Genomic DNA, 25344 nt, shown 5'->3' with positions numbered 1-25344 from the left:
AACAAAAAGGTTTTGAAAAATGAAAAAGAAAAAAAGAGATATTGTTTGTCCGTCAACGTCTTTAACCAAACATAGACATAGAGCACGTGGGTACCTCTGAAATGAACGTGGAACGTAGGCCGAGGAATCAACTATCAAGATTTCTATATTGTGTATAGCAACGTGCGACTGGATCAAGATATGCAAATTATGCAGAGCCCGTCAGTCCTAATGGGGAGTGTATAGAAGCAATACTACAATGTAGTATATCTTATAGATTAATCGGTTGACATGACAAACGGAATAACTGCATCTTAGAAAATGGAAATGTTCATAATAAACAAGAATGTATTAATGTGGTGTAAGGATTATAATGAGAGTCTTTGAATTAAAGAAAAATGGTATAACATTTTTTTTTAATATTATTGTGTATATGGATATAAGAGAAGCTCCTAATATATGGCATTATCAGATAAAATAAATTAAATGGAGAAAGAATGTATATATATATATTTTTTAATTACGTAATTCAGATTGGTTATATTCTATAGGTTTTCTATAGGTTTTACATGGACAATAGTCATATAAAGGAGCCTCCCTTATTATGCCCTTTAATTTAAATGTTGATTAGATCAATTAATTGCAGGCGGGAAACAACGTCTTAGCGGCTGCAAATTTTAAATAAATAAATTCATATATATATTGATTATATTGACATGATCATTTGGCAGACTGCATGACATATGAAAGTTTGTTATATGTCCCACAAAGGCCACAAAAAGAATAATTATATAAATAATGAACTTACATGAGATTGTTCCTATATCACTAATGCGGCTGGGAAGACCAGTAAATCTCTCAAGCACAGCGGTATAATGTTCACCACTGGACAATTATGCCACAACAGCAGTCTAAAAAAAATATATATAGGGGTAGATCCACAAAGATCTGCCTTTAGGCAGGCGTAGCGTATCTAAGATACACTACGCGGCTGTAATTTACATTTTCTTCTTGTGAATCCTCAAAGAATCCGCGCGGTAAGTTACGGCGGCGTAGTGTATCTATTGCGGTGTAAGGGTGCGCAATTTCAAATGGGAGTGATGGGGGCGTGTTCTATGCAAATACGTTGTGACCCGACGTAAACAAAGTTTTTTTTTTAACGGCGCATGCGCCGTCCTTAAAATATCCCAGGGTGCATTGCGAAAAAAGTACACCGCAAGGACGTATTGGTTTCGACGTGAAAGTAAATGACGTCACATTCCTATTCACGAACGACTTACGCAAACGATGCAAAAAATTTAAAATTAGACACGGGAACGACGGCCATACTTAACATTGAGTACGCCACCATATAGCTGCTTTAACTATACACCGGAAAAAGTCGAACGGAAACGACGTAAAAAAATGCGACGGACGCTCGTGGATCGTCGGAAATAGCTAATTTGCATACTCGACGGGGAAACGCCACCTAGCGGACGCCGAAAAATTGCATTTAAGATCCGACGGCGTACTAAGGCGTACACCTGTCGGATCTAACCCAGATGCCGTCGTATCTTTTTTTGTGGATACAAAACAAAGATACGACGCGGGAAATTAAAAATTACGCCGGCGTATCAATAGATACGCCGGCGTAATCCTTTTGTGGATCTGCCCCATAATGTATAATAAGTGGATGAGTCAGAGAAGCGTTGAAAAAGGGGGGAATACTTGTCAGTTGTTACAATGATATAAATATATATATAGTGAAGTACCTCTTGTTACACTTCCAATAAGGGAGTGTCAGTGAATGCTCAGATCTTCAATAGGAGATGAAAATCGGAAGAGTTTAATATACAGAGAGGGACTCGCCAAGGGTGTCCTCTATCGCCGCTATTACCCAGGTCCGGTGTTGGCAATCCCCCTAGGGAGCCCACAACTTAACCTAATTTTTGAACTATAACACATAAGTGCCACCTTCAGTTTTGGTGTTGCCCTCTCTGGTCTCAGTGTCACATGTTTTGTGTATTTTCACATGATTTCATTATCCACAGTTACTAGCATTGCCGTTTGGGGCTCTTTGCTTTTTAGCACCCATAGGTGGCTGCTGGATTAATTTTTGTACACCTCACTTACACTGTGGTCACTAACAAGTGTTACATTGTTATGAGCGCTGCATTTTTTTGCTTTCTCATATTACATTAGACTCACTCAGTGAGGAGAAGGAGGGGGGTGGAAAAGCCCATGCAGACGTGACAGGCAGCTCTCTCCCTCTTTCAGGCTGGAAAGCCTGTGTACACCGTTGCGGCCAGCTTTGCAAGGCACCGTTGCGGCCAGCTTTGCAAGGTCGTGGAAGAAACAAGACACCTGCTACACATTTTAACTGGTTTGTTTATAGTTTGCTGTCAGAGGGAAAATCTCACTGACAGCAAATAAGTCATGGTTGTTGAGCTCCTTAATAACTAGCTATTTATCACACAGAAATTGGATCGATATTTTCAATTCTATTCAAATTTGAATCCGTCTGAAAAGTTAGAATTTGTTCGAAAACTAAACAAAACAACAATTTCCAAAAATGATTCAATGAAACAAAATTAGTAACATAACGAATCTAGCCAAAATAAAACAAAAATGTATTTTCTGTTCTGCACATGTCTAATGTAGCACTCTGCCCTGGAGGTGCCTGTTGGAAATGACCCAGGTCTCCCTTAACCACTTGCCGACCGCTGGCTGTCATATGACGTCCTCGGCTTTGTGGTGATAAATCTGTATGATAGGTGCAGCTACAGGCATCATTCAGATATCGGCATTTTCAGCCGCTGATTCCCTACACCATAAGAATGATCATAGCGGCTGTTCCACCGCTTGATCATTCTTACGGGCGGCGAGAGTGGAAATCCCACCTCCTGCCGCCCTCCAGTACTTCTACCGACTCACCTGATCGGATGTTGATCATAGTAATTTCCGGCAGACCAGATGGTCGCCGGAGTCTCTATGATCGTCGGAGGCCGGGCGCGATGCTATGACATCACGCCCGGGCCTCTGCATTCAAAAAAACGGCGCCGCTTTGGCTGTGAAGCGGTGATCTGTTTTTTTTTTTGTTTTTTTTTAGGCTTCCCAGCCTAGAGATAAGATGTGGGGTCTTATTGACCCCATATCTCACTGTAAAGAGGTCCTGTCATGCCATATTCATATTACAAGGGATGTTTACATTCCTTGTAATAGAAATAAAAGTGATCAAAATTTCTTATTTTTTTTTAAAAGTGTAAAAAAATTTTTTTTAAGTAAAATTAACAATACATTTTTTTTTAAAGTGCCCCTGTCCCTGTGTGCTCGCACGCAGATGCAAACGCATACGCAAGTTCCACCCACATATGAAAACGGTGTTCAAACCACACATGTGAGGTGTTGCCGCGAACGTTAGAGTGAGAGCAATAAAATAATTTTTTTTATTATTTCTAAGAAAGTTTTTGAAGTGCTTTCCTGATATCTTGGTTCTTCAGACTATATATAATAGGGTTTAATAAAGGAGTAAACACAGTGTGAAGTAAAGATGCAATCTTATTGATAATCAAAGAGTTTCCTTTAAAGGGTATCATGTATTTAGCTATCAGTGCCCCATAAAATGTCACCACCACCAGAAGGTGAGAACTGCAGGTTGAAAATGCTTTCTGTTTGCCTGTTTTGGACAGTATGCTGAAAATAGTATGAAAGATGCATATGTACGTCACCATGATAAAACCACATGGAAAAATAAATGTAGGTATGGAATAGACAATAGCTTCAAGTTCAAGCAAATAGGTGTCTGAACAGGAGAGCTTCTGAAGAGGGGAGAGGTCACAGTAGAAATGGTCAATGACATTATTAGCACAAAAGTCAAAATTTGATATAGTCAAAATGCCTATAAAGTTTAATGTAAAACCCAACAGCCATGGCCAAACTGAAAGATTGACACAAAACATCATGTTCATGATACTGTGATATCTCAAAGGGTTACAGATGGCCAAGTACCGATCATAGGACATGACTGCGAGTAGGAAACATTCTGTAATGGTTGTAGCGCTGTAAAAATAAAGCTGCGTGATGCAGCCACAGTACGTAATTATTTGCGCCCTAAAAAGAAAACCGCCAAGCATGTTTGGAAGAATGTTGGTTGACATCAACAGGTCTGAAAATGAGAGATGACTTAGGAGATAATACATGGGTATCTGAAGGGCTGGGGTGATGGATACTAATACAATAATCAGAAGATTTCCTGTGATAGTGAATAGAAAGATGATTAGGAAGATTATAAACATTACAACATTTAATTTACCAAGGTTTCCAAATCCTAGAAGAACAAATTCTGAGACTTTTGTATAATTCTTTCCACACATAGTGTTGATTGAATTCATAAATCTGCAGTATAAAAAAAAAATATATAGAATTAGCACTTTATTGATTTGTATCCACAGGAAGTGTCTGTTTTGGTAATTATTTTGATCATTACTACCATTACTCAGTACTTACCTGTGGATTTTTTTGTTCTTTGATGTTTTTGGCACAAAAATAGCACCTTATTGATTGTACAGTATACACGTGAATTGTTTGTGTTGGTAATTTTTTTGAGCATACACTGAACAGCAGATACAAGTTTTGAAGCACTAGTTATTTAAAACTATACATAAAAGCACAGATCATAATAGATCATTAGTGGTAAAGCATTAAAATACCATTTGCCACCCAGGCAGGCCCGGATTTACTCCCTTTGCCGCCCCAAGGCCAGGTCCTTCAATGCCGCCCCTGCCTGCGCAGTACAGGGGGGACATTATCCGCCGGGGGACTTTTTCAGCAGGACACTGAGAAGCAGGGGGGGGGGGTGTTGCTGGCAGAAATAACATTGAGCATTGGGGAGTGCTGCTGCCGAAAATGACAAAATGACATTGAGAACCGGGAGGGGAGTTGCTGCTGCCAAGAACTATCTCACCTCCTCTTCCTCTCACCATCCGCATGACAGGGGGGAACTCCCGATATGAAAGTAAAAGTGTCCTCTCCTCTCAGCCGCAGTGCCGCCCCTGCACCCACTGCCGCCCCGAGACCTGGCCTTGTTGGCCTTGTCTGGAATCCGGCCCTGCACCCAGGCCAATTCTGACATTTCTCTCCTACACTGTTGACCAGTGCTGGAACAACCAGAGTTGCTGTCCTGTCCCGGCTATTCATAGCGCTGGTCTCCATCTCCATGGCAGTGGCGGCAGCAAATAGGAACCCAGAGCTGGTTACTTTATGGTGCTGATGTACAGGAGGGCCAGCAGAATTTGTTGTTAGAGATGGGCTGGGCATGTTCAAAATTCCACATGCCAGAGCCTGCCAGGAAGCCCACACTGCACAGCGCTAATCACAGGCAGTGAGTCCGCAGCTGCATAGATCAGGAAATATCTCACTGGCTGTGATTAGCACTGTGGAGTGTCGGCTTCCTGGCGGGATCGGGCATGTGGGATTTCAAACATACCCCAAGCCCATCTCTATTGGTTGTAGACAGTTGAGCTCCCTGCAGGTTGCTTAGCAGCAGCGGAGCCTTCAAATCCTAGTGTTAAATATCAGTGATTTTATTGATCAAAGCCCACATGGCTGCTGAACATACGGTTGATTATATATATGTGGTTGTACTCTTGATGCTAATAAATACTGTGTTTATTAGATCTGACTGGGAGCATCACCTGGATCACATCCCGATCAGCATGTCAACAGAGAAGGTTATACAGCATTACTGCTGCTAGGTGACCAGCTGGGGGCACGGCTCTCTATAACCAATAGTGCCAGCCTTCCCCTGCATGCACCCATGTCACCAGCACTAGGTCCTAATAGACTGCCGCCGCTGCCAAGGAGACAGATGCCAGACCAGCGCTGTCAATAGCAGGGACAGGACAGCTGGGGAACCCCACAGTGGCAGAACACCAGGGCCCGGTGGCAAAACAACCTTTGCAACCCTGCTAGTTCTCCCACTGCTTTGGACCCTTATATTTTCTTGGTGTGCTGGTGACATATATCTCTTGTTTTCTGCCACCCTAGTATAGTAGGAAGGGAGCTCACTGCAGAACATGTGAAAGGGCCCTTGTGGGATCGTAGTAAAGGGCCCCAGGATATATATATATATATATATATATATATAATTGCATTTTATAGTTGGCCCCCCTACTTTTGTCCCTGTTCCCCCATATGCCCCCCCTGAATATGAAAGCTGGAGACGCCACTGCATGCATGAGGTCTGTGCTAGGTGCATGGCGGGACCCCATTCTGTAAGGCCCCATACACACGACCAAACATGTCTGCTGAAACTGGTCGGCGGGCCAGTTTCAGCAGACATGTTCGGTCGTGTGTAGGCCCGAGCGTGCAGGATTCCAGCAAACATTTGCCCGCAGGGCCTTTTCCCAGCGGACAAATATTCCTGGACTTGTTTTAAAACAGTCCGCTGGAATCCTGCCCGCTCGGACATGTTCGGTCGTCTGTACAGACCTACCGTACATGTCTGAGCGCCCGCCATCCCTCGCATGCGTCGAATGACTTTGACGCATGCGTGGAAGCATTTAACTGGCACGCCCGCCCGCGTCATCGTCGCGGCGACACCGCGGACACGCCCCGAGTATTGTTTACGCGCGGATTTCTGTACGATGGTTAGTGAAGCCATCGTACAGAAATCCCCGGGCAGACATGTACGGTGAAAACGGTCAGGCGGACCGGTTTCATCGTACATGTTTGCCCGTGTGTACACGGCCTCACTGAGGGTGAGGTAACAGAGGTATGCTGGACTGATGGCTGATGGCAAGGACGTGGGCTCAGCATGTTCCTCCTAATGCAACATAACCACATCAGCTCTGAAAGATTTACCCCCCTTCATGAAATGTTTCACTTTTTGGCACTGCGTTACTTTAACTGACAATTGCGCGGTCATCAACGTTGTACACAAATGAAATTTATATCATTATTTTCACACAAATAAAACTTTCTTTTGGTGGTATTTGATCGCCACTGGGTACAAAAAAAAAAAAATGGGTGAATTTTTTTTTTTTTTTTTTTTTTTCAATTCATGAAAGTGTTTGTTTTTTTCTTAAATAAATTAGTTTGAAAAATTGCTGCACAAATAACGTGTGACATAAAAAGCTGCAAGGATCGCCATTTTATTCCCTAGGGTCTCTGCTAAATATATATATATATATATATATATATATATATATATATATATATATATATATATATATATATATATATATATATATATATATATATATATATATAAAAAATATATATATAACGTTTGGGGGTTATAAAAAAAGATTTTTATATGTAGGAGAGGAATGTCAGAATTGGCCTGGTTGATAATGCTGTAAAATCAAGTAAATATCATACCTTGTCAGATTGGTAAATACAGCCCGGTATGTCCAGGCGCTCATTTGTTGGTGACAAAATAATTTTAAATGTCTTCTACATTCTGTAAAGTGAGATAATAGATATAAAAGAGATATAGAACCCACACAGATGTGATCACATAAAGCCAGACTCTTCTTGGGCTATATGCCAAAGTGCATTGTTTGATCTTCCTCTTTATATATTTTCTACAATTCATATTTCATTTTCTAGGGAGTATAGACAAGGTCCCTCAGGGGTAGGCTTTGTTTATTTTATTACCTAATTAAAACTTTTGCTAGTTCAGAGAAAGTAACTTTACATGAAATATTAAAGTTTATCTAAACCTCAAACTAAAAATATTAATATACTGCATGTTTGGAAAAATAAACAGATATTTTCTATATGTGCTAAAAATATGTACACTACTGTGCAATGGTTTAAGACAGGTGTGAAAAAAAGTGCTGCAAATTAGGAATACTTTCAGAAATGAAAGTGTTAATAGTTTATTTTATCAATTAACAAAATGGAAAGTGAACAGAAGAGAAATACAAATCAAATCAATATTTGGAGTGACCGCCCTTTGCCTTCAAAAAAGCATCAATTCTTCTAGGTAGATTTGCACACAGTTTATGAAGTAACTCAGCAGGTAAGTTGTTTCAAACATCTTGGAGAACTAACCACAGATCATCTGTGGATGTCGGCTGTCTGAAATCCTTTTGTCTCTTCATGTAATCCCAGACAGACCGGATGATGGGATCAGGGCTCTATGGAGGCCAAAACTACACGCTATCAAAAATAAGTGACGGTGATGAGTGTTGCTCAATCAAAAAACCAAATGAATAATAAAGTGTCCATAAAAGGGCTCCCAGAACTCTCACCTCAATGACAAGAAAATAGAACATTAACCACTTAAGCCCCGGACCAATATGCTGGCTAAAGACCCAAGGGGTTTTTACAGTTCGGGACTGCGTCGCTTTAACAGACAATTGCGCGGTCGTGCGACGTGGCTCCCAAACAAAATTGGCGTCCTTTTTTCCCCACAAATAGAGCTTTCGTTTGGTGGTATTTGATCACCTCGGCGGTTTTTATTTTTTGCGCTATAAACAAAAATAGAGCGACAATTTTGAAAAAAGTGCAATATTTTTTACTTTTTGCTGTAATAAATATCCCCCAAAAACATATATAAATTTTTTTTTTCCTCAGTTTAGGCCGATACGTATTCTTCTACCTATTTTTGGTAAAAAAAATCGCAATAATCGTTTATCGGTTGGTTTGCGCAAAATTTATAGCGTTTACAAAATAGGGGATAGTTTTTTTGCATTTTTTTTTTTTTTTTTTTTTTTACTAGTAATGGCGGCGATCAGCGATTTTTTTCGTGACTGCGACATTATGGCGGACACTTTGGACAATTTTGACACATTTTTGGGACCATTGTCATTTTCACAGCAAAAAATGCATTTAAATTGCATTGTTTATTGTGAAAATGACAGTTGCAGTTTGGGAGTTAAACACAGGGGGTGCTGTAACATTTAGGGATCACTGTGTATGTGTTTACTAGTGTAGGGGGGTGTGGCTGTAGGACTGACATCATTGATCGAGTCTCCCTAATAAAAGGGATCACTCGATCGATGCGCCGCCACAGTGAAGCACGGGGAAGCCGTGTTTACACACGGCTCCCCCCGTTCTTCAGCTCCAGGGAGCGATCGCGACGGAGCGGCTATAAACAAATAGCCGCGCCGTCGTCCCGGATCGCTCCCCGAGCGGACCCGACCTCCGCATGTACCGGGGGGGGTCCCGATCGGACCCCCCACCCACGTCTAGGCAGGCACGTACAGGTACGTTGATGTGCCTGTCCGTGCCATTCTGCTGACGTAAATGTACATGAGGAGGTCAGGAAGTGGTTAAAGATTTTCTTGTCATTGAGTTGAGAGTTCTGGGAGCCCTTTTATGGATATGACCTTTCATCTGTCTGTCATTTACATACACCTGGCCTAGTGGATATACAGCTGCATCTTCATCCTTTTTGGCAGTTTGGCACTGCAATTTACTTATGGGACACTTATCACTCAGGCCTCGTACACACGACCGAGTTTCTCGGCAAAAACCAGCAAGAAACTTGCTGGGAGATATTTTTTTGCCGAGGAAACCGGTCGTGTGTACATTTTGGTCGAGGAAACTGTCGAGAAACTCGACGAGCCAAAAAGAAAGCATGTTCTCTATTTCCTTGACGGGAATGGAGAAAATTGGCTTGTCGAGTTTCTCGACAGCTTCACAAGGAACTCGACGAGCAAAACGATGTGTTTCGCCCGTCGAGTTTCTCGGTAGTGTGTACAAGGCCTAATTCATTCGTCTCACTCTATTTTAGTTCATGTACATTTATGTATATATAGTTTTGCACGCTTTATTATTAATTTGTTTTTTTGATTGAGCAACACTCATCACCGTCACTTATTTTTGATAGCGTGTAGTTTTTGCGCAAAACCCTTATTCCATTAATATTCCACTTGTGTATTGTAAACACTATTGGGGCAGATTCACATACAATTGCATGGGCGCAGCGTATGTGAGATACGCTACGCCGCTGTAACTTACTTTTGCAAGCTTTGAATCCAGAAAGAATTTGCGCCGTAAGTTACGGCGGCGCAGCGTATCTCTCGTGGCGTAACGGCGCGTAATTCAAATAGACGAGTAGGGGGCGTGTTTCATTTAAATGAAGCGTGTCCCCGCGCCAAACGAACTGCGCATTTCGCACCGTGCATTTCGCTAAATGACGTCACAAGGATGTCATTGTTTTGACGTGGACGTAAATTACGTCCAGCCCCATTCACGGACGACTTAAGCAAACAAAAACATTTTTTTTCAAATTCGACGCGGGAACGACAGCCATACTTAACATTGCGTACGCCACCAAATAGCAGCTTTAACTATACGCCAAAAAAAGTCGAACGGAAACAACGTAAAAGAATGCGACGGCCGCTCGTACGTTCATGGATCGTCGGAAATAGCTAATTTGCATACTCGACGCGGAATACGACAGTAACGCCACCCAGCGGACGCTGAAGAATTGCATCTAAGATCTGAAGGCGGAGGGGAGGGTTACATGCACAGTAAAACCTTGGTTTGCAAGCATAACTCATTCCAGAAACATGCTTGTAATCCAAAGCACTTGTATATCAAAGCATTTTTTTTTACAGGGTATAAAAGAGAAGAGAGGCACCTCTAAGTGTAGCAATAAGTTGCTAAATGTTGTACCTTCATTAAATGTAACCATATTACTACACTTAGAGGCTCCTCTCTTCTTTTTTTATCCTCAGTTGTGACATGACGCTACTCTTATACCAAAACATCGCTTGTATATCAAGGCAACATTTATTAAAACATTTTGCTTGTCTTGCAAAACGCTCTCAAACCAAGGTTTTACTGTACTATCAAATTTATATGGACTTGACTAACAAATTAAAGGATAAATTCACCTTTTAAGAAAAAATAATAAATGCACATATTTTTGCAGAAAAGTGCATTTATTATATTTTACTGCAGGAGCCTGGCAAGCATTGAACCTGTGATCGGTGATTTAGGAGTACAATTCAGACCTTCAATCCATCAGCTGCTGTGACTGACAGTAGTTGTAGTCTATTCATTCACAGGAAACAGAGAATGAATGACACAGCCACGCTGTTTTTGAATCGTGACAGCATTTAGAGTCAGGACTCGAAATGAGTCGGGAATTGGGACTCTGCATTTAGAGTAAGAATGTACACTGTGTACACTTGCACCATAACTGTTCTCCAGTTAACTCTCAGGTCCCCATGAAAACACAGTGGGGCAGATCCACGTACCTGAGCATAAGAATCCGCCGGGCGCAGCGTATCTAAGATACACTACGCCGCTGCAACTTATTTATTTTATTTTGAATCCTGAAAGAATTCGCGCCATAAGTTACAGCGGCGTAGTGTATCTCTGGCGGCGTAAGGGCGCGGAATTCAAATGGATGTAATGGGGGCGTTTTTTATGTTAATACGTCGTGACCTGACGTAAACAAAGTTTTTTTTGTACTGCGCATGCGTCGTCCATGGGGGTATCCCAGTGCGCATGCTCGAAATTAACCCGGAACAAGTCAATGCTTCCGATGGTGACGTCATTCTACGCAAATCCCTATTCGCGAACGACTTACGCAAACGACGTAAAAATTTCACATTTCTACGCGTGAAGGACGCCCATACTTAACATTGAGTACGCCACCATATAGCAGCTTTAACTATACGTCGGAAAAAGCCGAACGAAAACGACGTAAAAAAATGCGCCGGCCGGACGTACGTTCGTGGATCGCCGTAAATAGCTAATTTGCATACTCAACGCGGAACTCTACGGAAACGCCACCTAGCGGCCGCCGAAATATTGCACCTTAAGATCCGACGGCGTACTAAGACGTACGCCTGTCGGATCCCTCCGAGATGCCGTTGTATCTTGTTTTGTAGATACAAAACAAAGATACGACGCGGCAATTTTAAAATTACGCCGGCGTATCAATAGATACGCCGGCGTAATCCTGTTGTGGATCTGCCCCATTCTCTGTAACTTGCATTTAGCAGTCTTGTCCACATCCACCTGTCCAGCGCATCACACTACCATTCCCTAGTAGCGGAGTGGGCCCCGCCATGCTTTCATACCTCTATACAGGATGGGAATCTTGGTGGCGCAGATCCGCTCCTGTTGCTCTGAGAGACAAACCGCTGGTGGAAGGAGTGCCGATAACATCACCCTCACTGCTACAGGCTGTCACACCTTTAACAGGCACATGTTATTGACAGGCTGCTTGTTAAACCTCTGTTAACCTGAGGTCATTCAGGCAATTGCAAAGGTAACCAAGACCAGTGTTCCCTACGATCCTAAATACTGTCTGCTGGGGTTGGTTGAACAAATGTCAGTGATTAGAGCGATAAAGTACTTATATCCCTGCTACTGTATTACGCTCATAAAGCCATCTTGATGACCTGGAAACAGTCAACCCCCCCCCCCTCTATTCGATTTTTAGAAAAGTCTGATAAATGCCAGCTTACCCTTATACAAGGCCACTTATTCGAACAGGGGTTGCCCACAAAAGTTTGATAAAGTTTGGACATGTTGGCTAGAAGATGCCACCACAGCAAGTGAATAAGTACACAAGGCCTAGATTGGTACTATATTTAAAAGCGAACTGAGCCCAGAAATTCTTTTTTTGAAGTATTCTGATAACACCAGTTTGAGCACAGATTCCCCCTGAACTGGAACCTCTCCCCACATTGGGGTAGTAGTTTGTAGTTTGTGTTAAGTTGTACATAGAATTCAAGTTATGGTATGTTGCTGTAACCTAAATTTTGCCCCTGCGTGGGTAATAAAGGTTTGGCCCCTGCGTGGGCTACTATAAAAATATTTTTTCAAAAAAAAAACCTCTGCTAACCTAAGTAACCACTGATGTCTTCACACTACATTACTTCCATACTGATGTCTTCATACCCCAAGTACCCATTGACCTGAACCCTGGGATGGTGCTGGTTACTTGCCTTACACCCCTTTAGTAACTTCAGACCGGGAACAAGATTTCAAAACTTTATTTAAAAAAGTGAAAAAGTCATTACAAAGTTCAACATTCAGAGACATACAGTATGTCTTTCCTATATCCCTAACATAATTCCCATATACCAGCAAAGGTAGTGTCCATGTAATTACAGAGTCCATCAGAGGCATTCTCCAGCAGCTTGTGTCTTCGAGGCGAACCCCAAGTTCCGGTGACTTTACATCCCAATAGTAATGAGCGACATCCTTCTGCTACTCGCGGGTGTTGTTCTCTGTCTCATTCCCTTACAGGCACCGGTCTGGCACCGGATCTCTCTTTTCTGCAAGGGGAACTTTCTCTCAGGGGCTCTCCAACCCCAGGCTCCCTGGAACTCTCTTGCGCCGGACCTCTTTTATAACACAGGATCTATGGGTCAGACCCAGAGAAAAGCCTGCCAAAAAAGACCAAAGAACCCTGAAAGCATTAACTCCTACCCTTCCATTCGGGACAGTACCTAACTAACTATTTTTAACTTGTTTACAACCTTGAGCAGTAATAAAAGCCCAAAGTATTCCAATGCTTTTCCGATATAAAAAGTGATTTATTTGACAAAATGCTTGTCCTCTAAAAGCAATATTTTACTTATAGGTGGATCCTGATGTTAACCCCTACCTTTCTGTATGTCCTGGATAATACCATAATTAGATCCCCCTGCTATATAACGTTACTACTGTTAACCTGGAGGTTTTGGGAGTCTATTATGTCTCGTACACACAACTTTTCCGTTGGATAAAAAACCAACAGTTTTCCAGACGGAATTCCTCTTAAGCTTGCCTTGCATACACATGGTCACACAAAAGTCTGGTGAACATTTGACTGCCAAGAACGCGGTGACATAAAAGACTACGACGAGCTGACAAAATAAAGTTCTATGCTTCCGAGCATGCGTTGAATTGTTTCAGAGCATGCACGTTTTTTTCCCGTTGGAAAAGCATACAGACGAACGGTTTTCCCGCCAGGATTTTTTCCTGATAGAAAAAAGAGATCCTGCTCTCTTTTTTTGTTCGGCAGTTTTCCCGCCGGAAAAACTGCGATGGAGCATACACACGGCCGGGATTCCCGGCCAAAAGCTCCCATCGCAGGTTTTCCGACGGGAAAACTGGTCGTGTGTACGAGGCATTAACCTTTTGTGTGCCCCAGCTCCTTCTGTTACATTGTCCATAATTTTAAGTGGAAGTTCAGCCAAAAACGAACTCTCAGAGATATTTTAAACCTAATCTATCTAGCCCTGCAAAGAAGAAATCGCTATTACTTACCTGTTCTGTCGGTCCGGTCTCACCCTGTGCTGTCAGTGGTGGCTTCAGTGTGTGGGAGTGTGCAGGAGAGTCAGCCAACAATAGAAGCCCAATAGTAACTGCCAGGGTGAAATCACTTCCCAGGCATGTTCCAGCCAATGTCGGTTCTCTCCAGCACATAGCATCCGCTGCTGGAGACCGGACCATATCGGCTTTAGAAAAGGCATGTATAGCAATTTTTGCTTTACATGGTTAGATGGATTCATTTTAGAATTTGGATGAGAGGAGATTTAGCAGTAGATAGTAGTAGTAGTGGAAGGTTTTGGATGACTATCTACTTTAATGTCTACTTTAATGTAGTACTTAATCCTGGAGGGGTCCACTGGAAATTTCCCAGGTCTCCCTTACCCGTTCAGAAGCTGCCAGGCCCAGATACCAGTTCCAAGCACACCGACAAACACAGGCTCAGTCTAAGGGATGTTTTTTTTAAGTTTTATTGCAGTCATTAATAGGAAAGAGGGATGAGGGTGCAGGATACATCAAAATGCACAACAGATACAGGGGGACAGACTCTCAAACACAAATCCTATAACAGCAGCCTTTGTTGGGTATAGCAACCTCTGGCATTAATCCCAAATGCACATGCACACCTGGAGCTCCAAATCAAAGTCCTACTGACTATGTCCAAGGACAGCTGTCAGCCACCTGACTTCTATGCAACACACCTCAGTGAGGGAAAAGGACCGTCTCCAGGCCAACTTCCACAGAGGATGCCATCCAGCAAATATCTTTCAATCCAAGTTCCTACAGACCCTCAGTCAGCCAAATAGTAAAGCCTAATAACAACTTTTGAGTATACACACAGGCTGCCTCCTAGGGGCAGCAGCCCCAAGAGAATGACTGTTGTGACGGGAGTCACTTTGGGTCCTGTGGAACCCAACTTATATGAGAGAGGTAGGGAAACCCCTGTCTCGGCTCCCCATGCCCCTCTTAGGTGTAATTTACCCTGTGTCTATTAGGGGCACAGGGTGACTGAGCAAATAATGGACTACATAATGGACATTAAGAATGTGGTTTGGATTACTTGAAATGGGACAGTGATATTTATCAACAATATCACTCAAGAAATAAATGAAGACAAGTCCTGGTTTGTTTGATTCTGAACTATACATGTTCATTAAAAGAGCTGGTCACATTGGCCTCTGTTCCATGTTCTTCAATGTAGGAGCCGGACGGTCTGTTACTGGGGTCTCCTGCTATTGTCTCAAAGTGTTCTGTGTTTATATTTATGATAATGTGTAATGTACTTTGTTTTAGTCTTGTTGCCAGCCAGTCTGTTCACCCAGGCTGGTTTAAGTGCTGAGTTAATTAGCATGTTAATTATATCATTGTCAGCTAGTAGTTGATAGAGGGGGATTAGCCATGAGTCTGCCCTACCTTGTTATTCAACCCATTGTGTGATGTTTTGGGTAAATATTTTGGTTATTGGTCATGTGGGGACTGGCATACTTTTCAAGTGTATAAAAAGCCTGTATTCTTGTTCAATAAACAGATCCAGTTTTGCAGCTAAACTAGTCCTGCCTAGTTCTTGGTTGCAGTTTGCGGCTATAATATCTGATATCTATGTTCAGACTGGAGGAAGCAGTATACTGACGGAAGCACTCAAGTGGAGTGTGGGACGGTTCTGTCACAACTCTACTGAACAGGCTTCCCAAACATTTTTCTTCTCATTAACCACCTTCTGACCCCAGGGATTGGCTGAGGTCAGCTAAATATTCATAACCCAAAGATTGATCTTTCCACTTTAATTTTGGAAGCAAGAACACTCAATCACAAAACTTAGGGAAACCTGACCAGACCTAGAGGATAGATTACTGCTCCACTGAATACAGCAGAACCAAAAGCTGCATTTAGTCTGTCTGGGAATCTACATAAGAAAAAAGAGAAATCCAGATGGGATAGTAAGAACTATTGATATTGGGCACAGTAGGTGTGCAGACATGAGAAGTCAGTGCAGTTGATATATCAGTTTATCATAAAGGAACCATTCATCAAAAGGGATTTTTTTTCTAAAGGGATTATTTCTACACACAATGAGAACATTGGATGAATAATAGTCTGTTTTTTGTTTTTGTTTTGCATGATAACCTCATATTGAAAATGAAGAGGTTACTCAACTTATGAAAATTCTTGTACAAAATAATTTTACTTCGGAAGTGATGTAATGTATTATATTGTACTTGTATGTATATTCGGACAAAAACTGTGCTGATTAAACAAAAATAGTACAATTTGGTATCATATGAGAAACGTTTGTCCCATTGGATAATTTTGGATGAACTGTCGTTTTTCGACTCTCGAAAGTTGTATACTAATGATCAGATTATCATCTGATTGCTTCAAAAGCTGTGTTTTTCATCCGATTTTCTGATTGTGTGTATCAGGCTTAAGAGAGTTTTTGAAGTGCTGTCCTGATATCTTGGTTCTTCAGACTATATATAATAGGGTTAAATAAAGGAGTAAACACGGTGTGAAGTAAAGATACAATCTTATTCATAAGCAAAGAGTGTCCTTTAGAGGGTATCATGTATTTAGCTATGAGTGTCCCGTAAAATGTCCCCACCACCAGAAGATGAGAACTGCAGGTTGAAAATGCTTTCTGTTTGCCTGTTGTTGACAGTATGCTGAGAATAGTATGGAAGATGCAGATGTACGTCACCATGATAAAACCACATGGAAAAATAAATGTAGGTATGGAATAGACAAAAGCCTCAAGTTCAACCAAAGAGGTGTCTGAACAAGAGAGCTTCTGAAGAGGGGAGAGGTCACAGTAGAAATGGTCAATGACATTATCAGCACAAAAGTCAAAATTTGACAGAGTCAAAACGCCTATTAGATTCAATGTAAAACCCAACAGCCATGGCCAAGCCGAAAGATTGACACAAAACATCATGTTCATGATACTGTGATATCTCAAAGGGTTACAAATGGCCAAGTACCGATCATAGGACATGACTGCGAGGAGGAGACATTCTGTAATGGTTGTAGCACAGAAAAAATAAAGCTGCGTGATGCAGCCACAGTAAGTAATTCTTTTCTCCCCAAGAAGAAGACTGCCAAGCATGTTTGGAAGAATGTTGGTTGACATCAACAGGTCTGAAAATGAGAGATGACTTAGGAGATAATACATGGGTGTCTGAAGGGCTGGGGTGATGGATACTAATACAATAATCAGAAGATTTCCTGTGATAGTGAATATAAAGATGATTAGGAAGGCTATAAACAATACAACATTTAATTTGTGAAGGTTTCCAAATCCTAGAAGAACAAATTCTGAGACTTTTGTATAATTCTTTCCACACATATTTTTGATTGAATTCATAAATCTGCAGTATATAAAAATAAAAATAAATCATTTTTACTGGTCTATGATAGTTTTTAGTCATCCAGATCATGTACTGTAACTAGAGGAAGCAAATCATGTCCAACATCTTGAAAATGTTTTGCTTCTCATCCAGATTGCTTGTTTGTTTGATAAACTGAAAGATATCACTTGTGTGATATATTAGAGGAATAATATGCAAATCCAGTTTTGGTTGGTTCACTAACACTATATATTATTTTTGCTTCTGTTCTTGGAATACGACATTTAGGATCTATAAACATCCCCCTTTGAGAGGTGGCAACCGATACTTTGCATGGCTGTTGGCTCTTAATCCCAACTGTCACTGACATCCACCAAAAGAAGAATAGAAGAAAAACAAAGACTGAGGACGTCCGTTGCACCAGACGAAACACATGCAGGGTGAGGCCAGTGGCATATGACGTTGATTCCTGGTGTGGTGTGTTTTGTCTGTAACTTTGTAAACTTTGTGAGTATATCTGCTTTTAATAAATCATGTAGTTTTAGCATAATACTCTGTGGTCCCTTGTCCTTTCTTCTAGCTATTATTACTCTGAGGTGCTATCTTTGAATAACTAATGAAGGACCATGGAGGCGGTGGGGTCAGTGGTACCCTGAGTGGAGGCCCCTATTTGGAGGATTTCTGCGCTGTTGATCTCTTATCGTTATTGTATTACCTTAGATCAGTGAGCAACTTGATGCAGGAACGATACCCTACGACAAGGGGGGACAACACACGTGTACTCTTCCAAGCCAAGGAGCCATGCTGTGCTGTTTATGTGTGGCCTAGTTTCCACTGTTGACCATTTTCTGAAAATGCTAGTTGCCTGACCCACTCTGGCTTTTAAGCTAACCATACACATTTAGAGTTTCTTGTTCAGCCCACAAATCAATCAATTCGCTAAACATCATTGATGGAGGAATCTCTACTGCTGGCTATTGTTTTCCGGCCACCATGACACCACTACCTTACTACACGATGACGTCTGATAGGATGTAGTCACTATTTAGCCAATTCATTATTTTGGTGCTTGCAGGAAATTACCAAAATTAAAGCCACTAATGACCAGTTTAATACTTTCTGACTCACTTACTGAAGAAGTGTGCAAATTAGGAATTATGATGACCTAAAGCTGAACACAGGACAAATAGCTAAATACAGATGATATACGTACATATATAGGAGCTGTAAAAGGATTTGTCCATCTCTCTATCCTGTTCTGATATTTGCACAGATCTGCCATGCAGTACAGTCCAATTTGGCAGGACAGGAGACCTCAATATTCTCTAGTACAGTCAAAGCACATTTGAACCCTCAGTTTACATGCATAGTTCACCTTTACCAAAAAACAGCCCATGCAGATAAGTGATGTCTGTAAATAAATATGTGAACTAAATATCCCTGTTTTTCATTGCATAGTTTGCTGGTGTAGCATTGTGCAGAGGGTACATCCAGAATTTGTAGTGTTAATATGTGGTCACACCCCCCTTAGTAACTGATAGTTAAAATACATGTACAAGCTATTTGGATTTGAGCACAGGTATATCTTTCCTCTGTTGTAACACAGGTCAGTGACCAGATCTGAACTTAGTCGCTCTCCCCCACCTCGGGTCTATGCATGGCGTGGCATGGTGTCCACCGTAGCATTTGCAGTGGAAAAGCAGTGTAGGACTAACCAGAAGAGGGATTACTTTGACGCAGTTGGTCAGCTTAACCACCTCAATACAGGGCACGTTCACCCCCTCCATGCCCAGGCAAATTTTCAGCTTTCAGCGCTGTCACACTTTGAATGACAATTGCACAGTCATGCTACACTGTAACCATTTGAAATTTTTATAATTTTCTTCACACAAATAGAGCTTTCTTTTGGTGGTATTTAATCATTTCTGACCGAAAATTTTGAAAAAATAAAGTTTTTCTTAGATCCTGTCAGTAAATTTTGTAAATAAGTAATTTTTCTCCTTCGCTGATGGGCGATGATGAAGCAGCACTGATAGGCTGCACTGATGGGCACTGATGAGGCGGCACTTATGGACACTGATGAGGCAGCACTTATGGGCACTAATGAGGCAGCACTTATGGGCACTGATTAGGTGGCACTGATGAGGAGGCACGAATATGCCGCACTTATGGGCACTGATATGTGGCACTGATGAGCACTGATAGGCGGCACTAATAGGTGGCACGGGTGGGCACTGATAGGCGGCACTGGTGGGCACAGATAGTTGGCACTGTTGGGCACAGATGGGCAGCATGGATAGACGGCAATGATGGACACTGATGGGCATTGATGGGTGGCATTGATGGGCAGCAGTGATGGACATTGATGGGCAGCAGTGATAGCCAGCACTGACTGGCATCACTAATGGCCACTGATTGCTGGCAATTGTGGGCACTGTTGCTGGCAATTGTGGTCACAGATTGGTGGCGATTGTGGGCACAGATTGGTGGCGATTGTGGGCACTGGTTGGTACTGAATGCTGGCACTGGTGGCACTTAATTGTAATCATGACACTGAAGATCAGTGCCCTGATTACATACCTAGCTATCCCCCTGTGAGGAGATACCGCTGATCGGCTCTCCTCTCCTCACACTCTGTCAGTGTGAGGCGAGGAGAACCGATTAGCGGCATTACATGTTTTACATGGACACAGCCGATCACATATTTAAAGAGCCGCAGCAGCAGAGATCGGGGTCGCGCCATGTCCTAGCAACGCTGTGGGCCCCCACGGGCACGCAAAAGTTCCCGTTTTGGGCGGCCATCATATGACGTCCACCCAGAATGAGAGCCGCACCGCCCAGCCGTCATTTGGATGGGCGGCAAGTGGTAAACATGTATTGCAATATATGTGAACTAAATATCCCTGTTTTTTATTGCATAGTTTGCTGGGAAGGATGTAGCAGTGTGCAGAGGGTCCATCCAGAAATTTGTAGTGTTGTTAATATAAGGTGACACCCCTTTAGCACCTATTTTTGAGCACAGGTATATCTCTTCTCTGTAGATAAAGACAAGGGGCCAGATCCACGTAGGGCAGCGTATTTTTAGGCAGGCGTAGCGTATCGTAGTTACGCTACGCCGCCGCTACTTTGAGAGGCAAGTGCTGTATTCACAAAGCACTTGCCTCTAAAGTTACGGCGGCGTAGCGTAAATCTCCCGGCGTAAGGGCGCGGAATTCAAATGATGAACAGGGGGGCGTGTTTTATGTAAAACAAGCTTGACCCCACGTAAATGCCGCTTTTTTCGTACGGCGCATGCGCGCGCATGCTTAGTATCACGTCGGAATTTCAAATTAAATTACGCCCGCTCAATGCCTAGACGACGTGAACGTAATTTACGCAAAGCCCTATTCGCGAACGTTTTACACAAACAACGGAAAATTCTACGCTGGCCTGATGTCCATACTTAACATTGCGTACGCCTTATAGAGCAGGGGTAATGTTACACCGAAAAAAGCCTTACGTAAACGACGTAAAAAAAAACGGCGGGTGGACATACGTTTGTGGATTGGCGTATCTAGCTAATTTGCATACTCAACGCAGAAATCTACGGAAGCGCCACCTAGCGGCCAGCGTAAATATGCACCTTAGATCCGACGGCGTACTAAGACGTACGCCAGTCGGATCGAGCCCTCATTCGGTCGTATCTTGTTTTGTGGATACAAAACAAAGATACGCCGGAGCAACCTAGCAGTTACGCGGCGTATCAATAGATACGCCAGCGTAACTGCTTCGTGGATCTGGCCCAAGATGTACAGCTTTGATCAAAGTTGAATAATGCTCTTGTATGAAGGCCATTTACGTTCCTCATGAAGCGTGACTGAAAAACTGAAAAACTTCTCTCCTCTAATGCAATAGCTCTGAACTCAGCAAGAGCAGCAACGGCAGCTTAAATACTCCCTCATTGCATTCTGCCTTTATACTCATGCTGTAAAATCAAGTAATTATCATACCTTGTCAGATTGGTGAACACAGCCCAGTATGTCCAGGCACTATTATGTTGGTGACAAATTAATTTTAAATGTCTTCTTAAATTCTATAACAAGAGAGATAATACCTATAGAAAGACATAGGACACTCATACTACACTGACAACACTTCTCGTGCTATATGCTGAAAAACATTGTTTGATCTTCCTCTTATATATTTTTCACAATTCAGATTTAGGTTTCTAGGGATTGTAAGAAAGGTCCCTCTGTGCTAGGCTTTGTTTATTTTATTAACTAATTAAATATATATTCTCATTATACTGTACAAGCAAGAAACCTAAATGATAATTATGGTAGTTATGTGTAGCACACTCCTGTAGGAGCTGCTGGTAAAAAAAATCCTATTTCCTCACTTACAGCGCGCACAGCCAGGCACCCAGCATTTTCCTCACTCTTCCATTGGCTCCAAAAAACAGTCTAGGGCAGGGGTGTCAAACTCAATTTCATAGTGGGCCGCATCAGCATTATGATTGCCCTCAAAAGAGCTGGTTGTATCTGTAAGATTAGATGTCCAGTGCATCTCCTCCCCTTTACATTAGATGTCAAGAGCCCCCCACCATCGGAATTTGAGTCCCCCACTCTCCCTTACATCACAGTGCACCCCCCCTTTCCTTATGCTGCTGCTGAGAAGAAGCTGGATGCATTGCTTATAAGCAGAAAGTATGGGTCTTGAGGAGGACCAGAGGAGGGCTGGAGCTCTATTGCAGCTGCAGGAGAGGTGCAAGGGCCACATGAAATGGCCTGGAGGGCTGGATTCGGCCTTGCGACCTTGTGTTTGACACCTGTGGTCTAGGGGTTTCTTTCTTTGTTTTTTGTTTTTTTCGGGAACAATGAACTTGGATAGGGAGAAGGAGCATGGGATACCCCAATAAACTGTAGAACTGAATAACGTTCTGGCTGCACAGTAAAAAAGGAATGCCCCACAGTATCTCTACGCAGACGGTGACCTTTACGCCTTCCAGACACACAGTCACTAACTCCTCAGCAATGGGGTCACTTAATTCCATAGCCACAGGACTATTGGTTGTCTCCTGCCGATATCCACCAGGCACATTTTTTTCCTAGTGAGGAACATGTAGACTCACACTACTATAGAACAGCTGGCTCTTCCCTACCAACTTTCTCCTGGCTCTCTTCGGTAAGCTTCTCCAGACCCAACTTTGTCCCTGGGCTCAAGCTGCCAAATAGGCCCCCAGCCAAGCTCTGGGACCTTGGTGTCTTCCTAACTGTTTCTAGAACTCTACCCCAGCAGTACTGGATCCATAAACTCTGCACCCTGCTGATAGGGACCCAGAATATTTATGGGCTCTCCCACCACCAACTGGGTATAGCGTCCCAGGGATTGGTTGGAGTCCCATAAATATTAAGGCTGCCCACTCTTTACTGCTTCTTAACCTTTTCCCGCCGGCCATAGGCATATATACGTATGTGGCCTCTTGGTGGGTGAGCTTTAACACAGAGAGGCCGCATATATGCAGCCCTATGTAAACACATTACTGTGCTGATACACAACCCGGAAGAAAGACCGAGGGGAAGATGTCAGCCCTCTCAGTGGTGACAGCGTGCCACTGGAGGGCTTTGTTCTAATGAAATTATTTCATAATTGTTGTAATATGTTGGCCGATTTATGTAGGATATTGTATTACATTATCATATTGACCAGGAATTCAGTTGAACTGTCGAATTCTGAATTCTAACATATCAAAGGGACAGCTGAAGACCCTTTGATGTGTTAATCTTATCCAAGACTACCTAGGTGTGTGAGCTGGCCCGTTAACCTCAAAGGGTACATTGTTTACAATTAGACTTGAGGGGGTATTCATTCATGGGAAACATTTGGTTGACCTGGAAGAACCCCTCCCTCCAGTGTGAGACCAGTATTTGAGACATTCAAGCTGGTATTCAGTCAGTCAGGTCTTGTCACTGAGAATATTCTCTGTATATTCTCTGAATATGAAGGCACAGGTCTAGGAAAAGATGGGATTCTGAATTATATACCCTGTTGGATTTGTATCATCTGTGGAATTTGGACTTTGTTCTGTATTGGAAGTCAAATAAATGCACTTTCTGGAGAACTTGGGGTGTTATTGCGGAACAACATAACTTATAGTCATCATACTAATACCTAAATAACAATTATCTAACCGGACTCCACTATATATTATATCACTACAATAATGTGCTAGTATGTGAGTGATGCATACTAGCACATTATTGCCTTAAAGTTTTTTTGTTTTTTTAACTGTCGTAGTTTACTACTGCTTTTACTTAAAAAAAAGTTCCTTCTATTGCTTATAGCCTCCTCCAGATCTCCGAATTCCTTTTTTTTCTGCTGTGATCTGACTTTCTGTTATAGGGTGGCAAAAACAATTTACCTTTTTAGCTACTGTACCTATATTGTTTTTAACAATAATTTGGTCATTACTTATGGTAGTGACGCAAAGTGATGCATACAGTGCCATATGCTCAAAGTACAGGTAAAGTGTAGGTAGATATGAGGCCCCGTACACACGTCCGAGGAACTCAACGTGCCAAACACATCGAGTTCCTCGTTGAGTTCAGTGTGGAAGTCGCCAAGATCTCAGCGGGCCGACTTTCCTCATTGAACAACGAGGAAATAGAGAACATGTTCTCTTTTCGGCCCGACGAGTTCCTCGTCGGCTTCCTCGCTGAAAAGTGTACACACGACCGAGTTTCTCGGCAGAATCCAGCTCCGACCGAGTTTTTGGCTGAATTCTGCCGAGAAACTCGGTCGTGTGTACGGGGCCTTAAAGACCTCCATTTAAATTGTTACTAAACCCACAAAAGTAAAATTGGTCTATATATGCAGAATAGCATGCTTGTTATATTCACTGTAGAACTTTAGGGGGTTAGATCCTCCACCTCCTGCAATGTCTACCTTGGAAAGAACAGGTAAGGTAGCCAAACTCAACCTGCACATGCTCAGTTGTGTCTTTTATACTGGAGAGAACAGTTTCTTGTTCTCAGAGATAGCCAGGTCATATGATATTGACATCACACATGTGGGCGTGTATACAGGCTGAAAATCTCCACCTTCCTGAACTCTCAGCACGGAAGTAACTGTGCAGTTTATGATGTAATCGTGGTATACAGATCATTCAAAAAGGTATATAGTGGCAATATGTTAATGTAAAAGACGATTTATAAGCTGTGGGCACTGGGGGGGGGGGGGGGTCAGATGAACTATTTTCATATTACTGGGTTTAGTAACACTTTAACTAAGTTATGTTGGACTTCAACTAGAGACCCATTTTGTCTTCAGCTCCTCAGTACAGACCTTAGCACTTACCCCATTGGCTCCCCACCACATCATATAGAGCCCCCTTTTTTCCTGGCTGGAGGAATTCCAGCATCATCTCGTCTTTTCCTCCACAGTCCTACTGTCCCTGGCCCATCCCTTTCATCAATTAGATGTTGTATCAATCATGGAGGCTTAGCATTAAATGTGGGCATTACTAGGGCAGTCTGTACAGAGGCAAGGTGTTGTGATATTTTCAGGAAGCTATGTACAGCATTCTAATGGCACAAAGTGTAGTAAAAGGAATTTTTTGGAAATTGTATTAGCATGTTCATAAGCATTCAACTTCAGTTTTAAACCGTTTCCCCAAATGTATAATCTCTTTGTAAAGACATTGTGCACTTTTTAAATGTTTTTGTTGTTTTAACTATGTATTAGTGTAGCTATAGTGCCTGTGATGTTTGATTGTTTGTTTGCCTTGCCTTGAAATGATGGGCTCACATGTTGAAGCTGCAATTTGTATGTC

The 25344-nt window shown here is 42.3% G+C and overlaps 2 protein-coding genes across 2 annotated transcripts; both read right to left on the bottom strand.

The window, feature by feature from the left end:
* Positions 1-3413: 3413 nt before the first annotated feature.
* LOC120918374 (olfactory receptor 6-like) lies at positions 3414-4331 on the bottom strand. The gene has a single exon (XM_040329918.1). It carries the CDS (start codon positions 4329-4331, stop codon positions 3414-3416), a length of 918 nt encoding a protein of 305 aa, XP_040185852.1.
* A 12111-nt stretch (positions 4332-16442) lies between these two features.
* On the bottom strand, positions 16443-17611 carry LOC120919529 (olfactory receptor 5AS1-like). The gene has a single exon (XM_040331729.1). It carries the CDS (start codon positions 17549-17551, stop codon positions 16616-16618), a length of 936 nt encoding a protein of 311 aa, XP_040187663.1. The 5' UTR covers positions 17552-17611; the 3' UTR covers positions 16443-16615.
* Between the last annotated feature and the right edge of the window lie 7733 nt (positions 17612-25344).

The sequence above is a fragment of the Rana temporaria genome, chromosome 12 (assembly GCF_905171775.1).
Source record: "Rana temporaria chromosome 12, aRanTem1.1, whole genome shotgun sequence".
In the NCBI taxonomy this organism is placed as follows: domain Eukaryota; kingdom Metazoa; phylum Chordata; class Amphibia; order Anura; family Ranidae; genus Rana; species Rana temporaria.
This window is presented reverse-complemented; position numbering and strand designations above follow the sequence as displayed.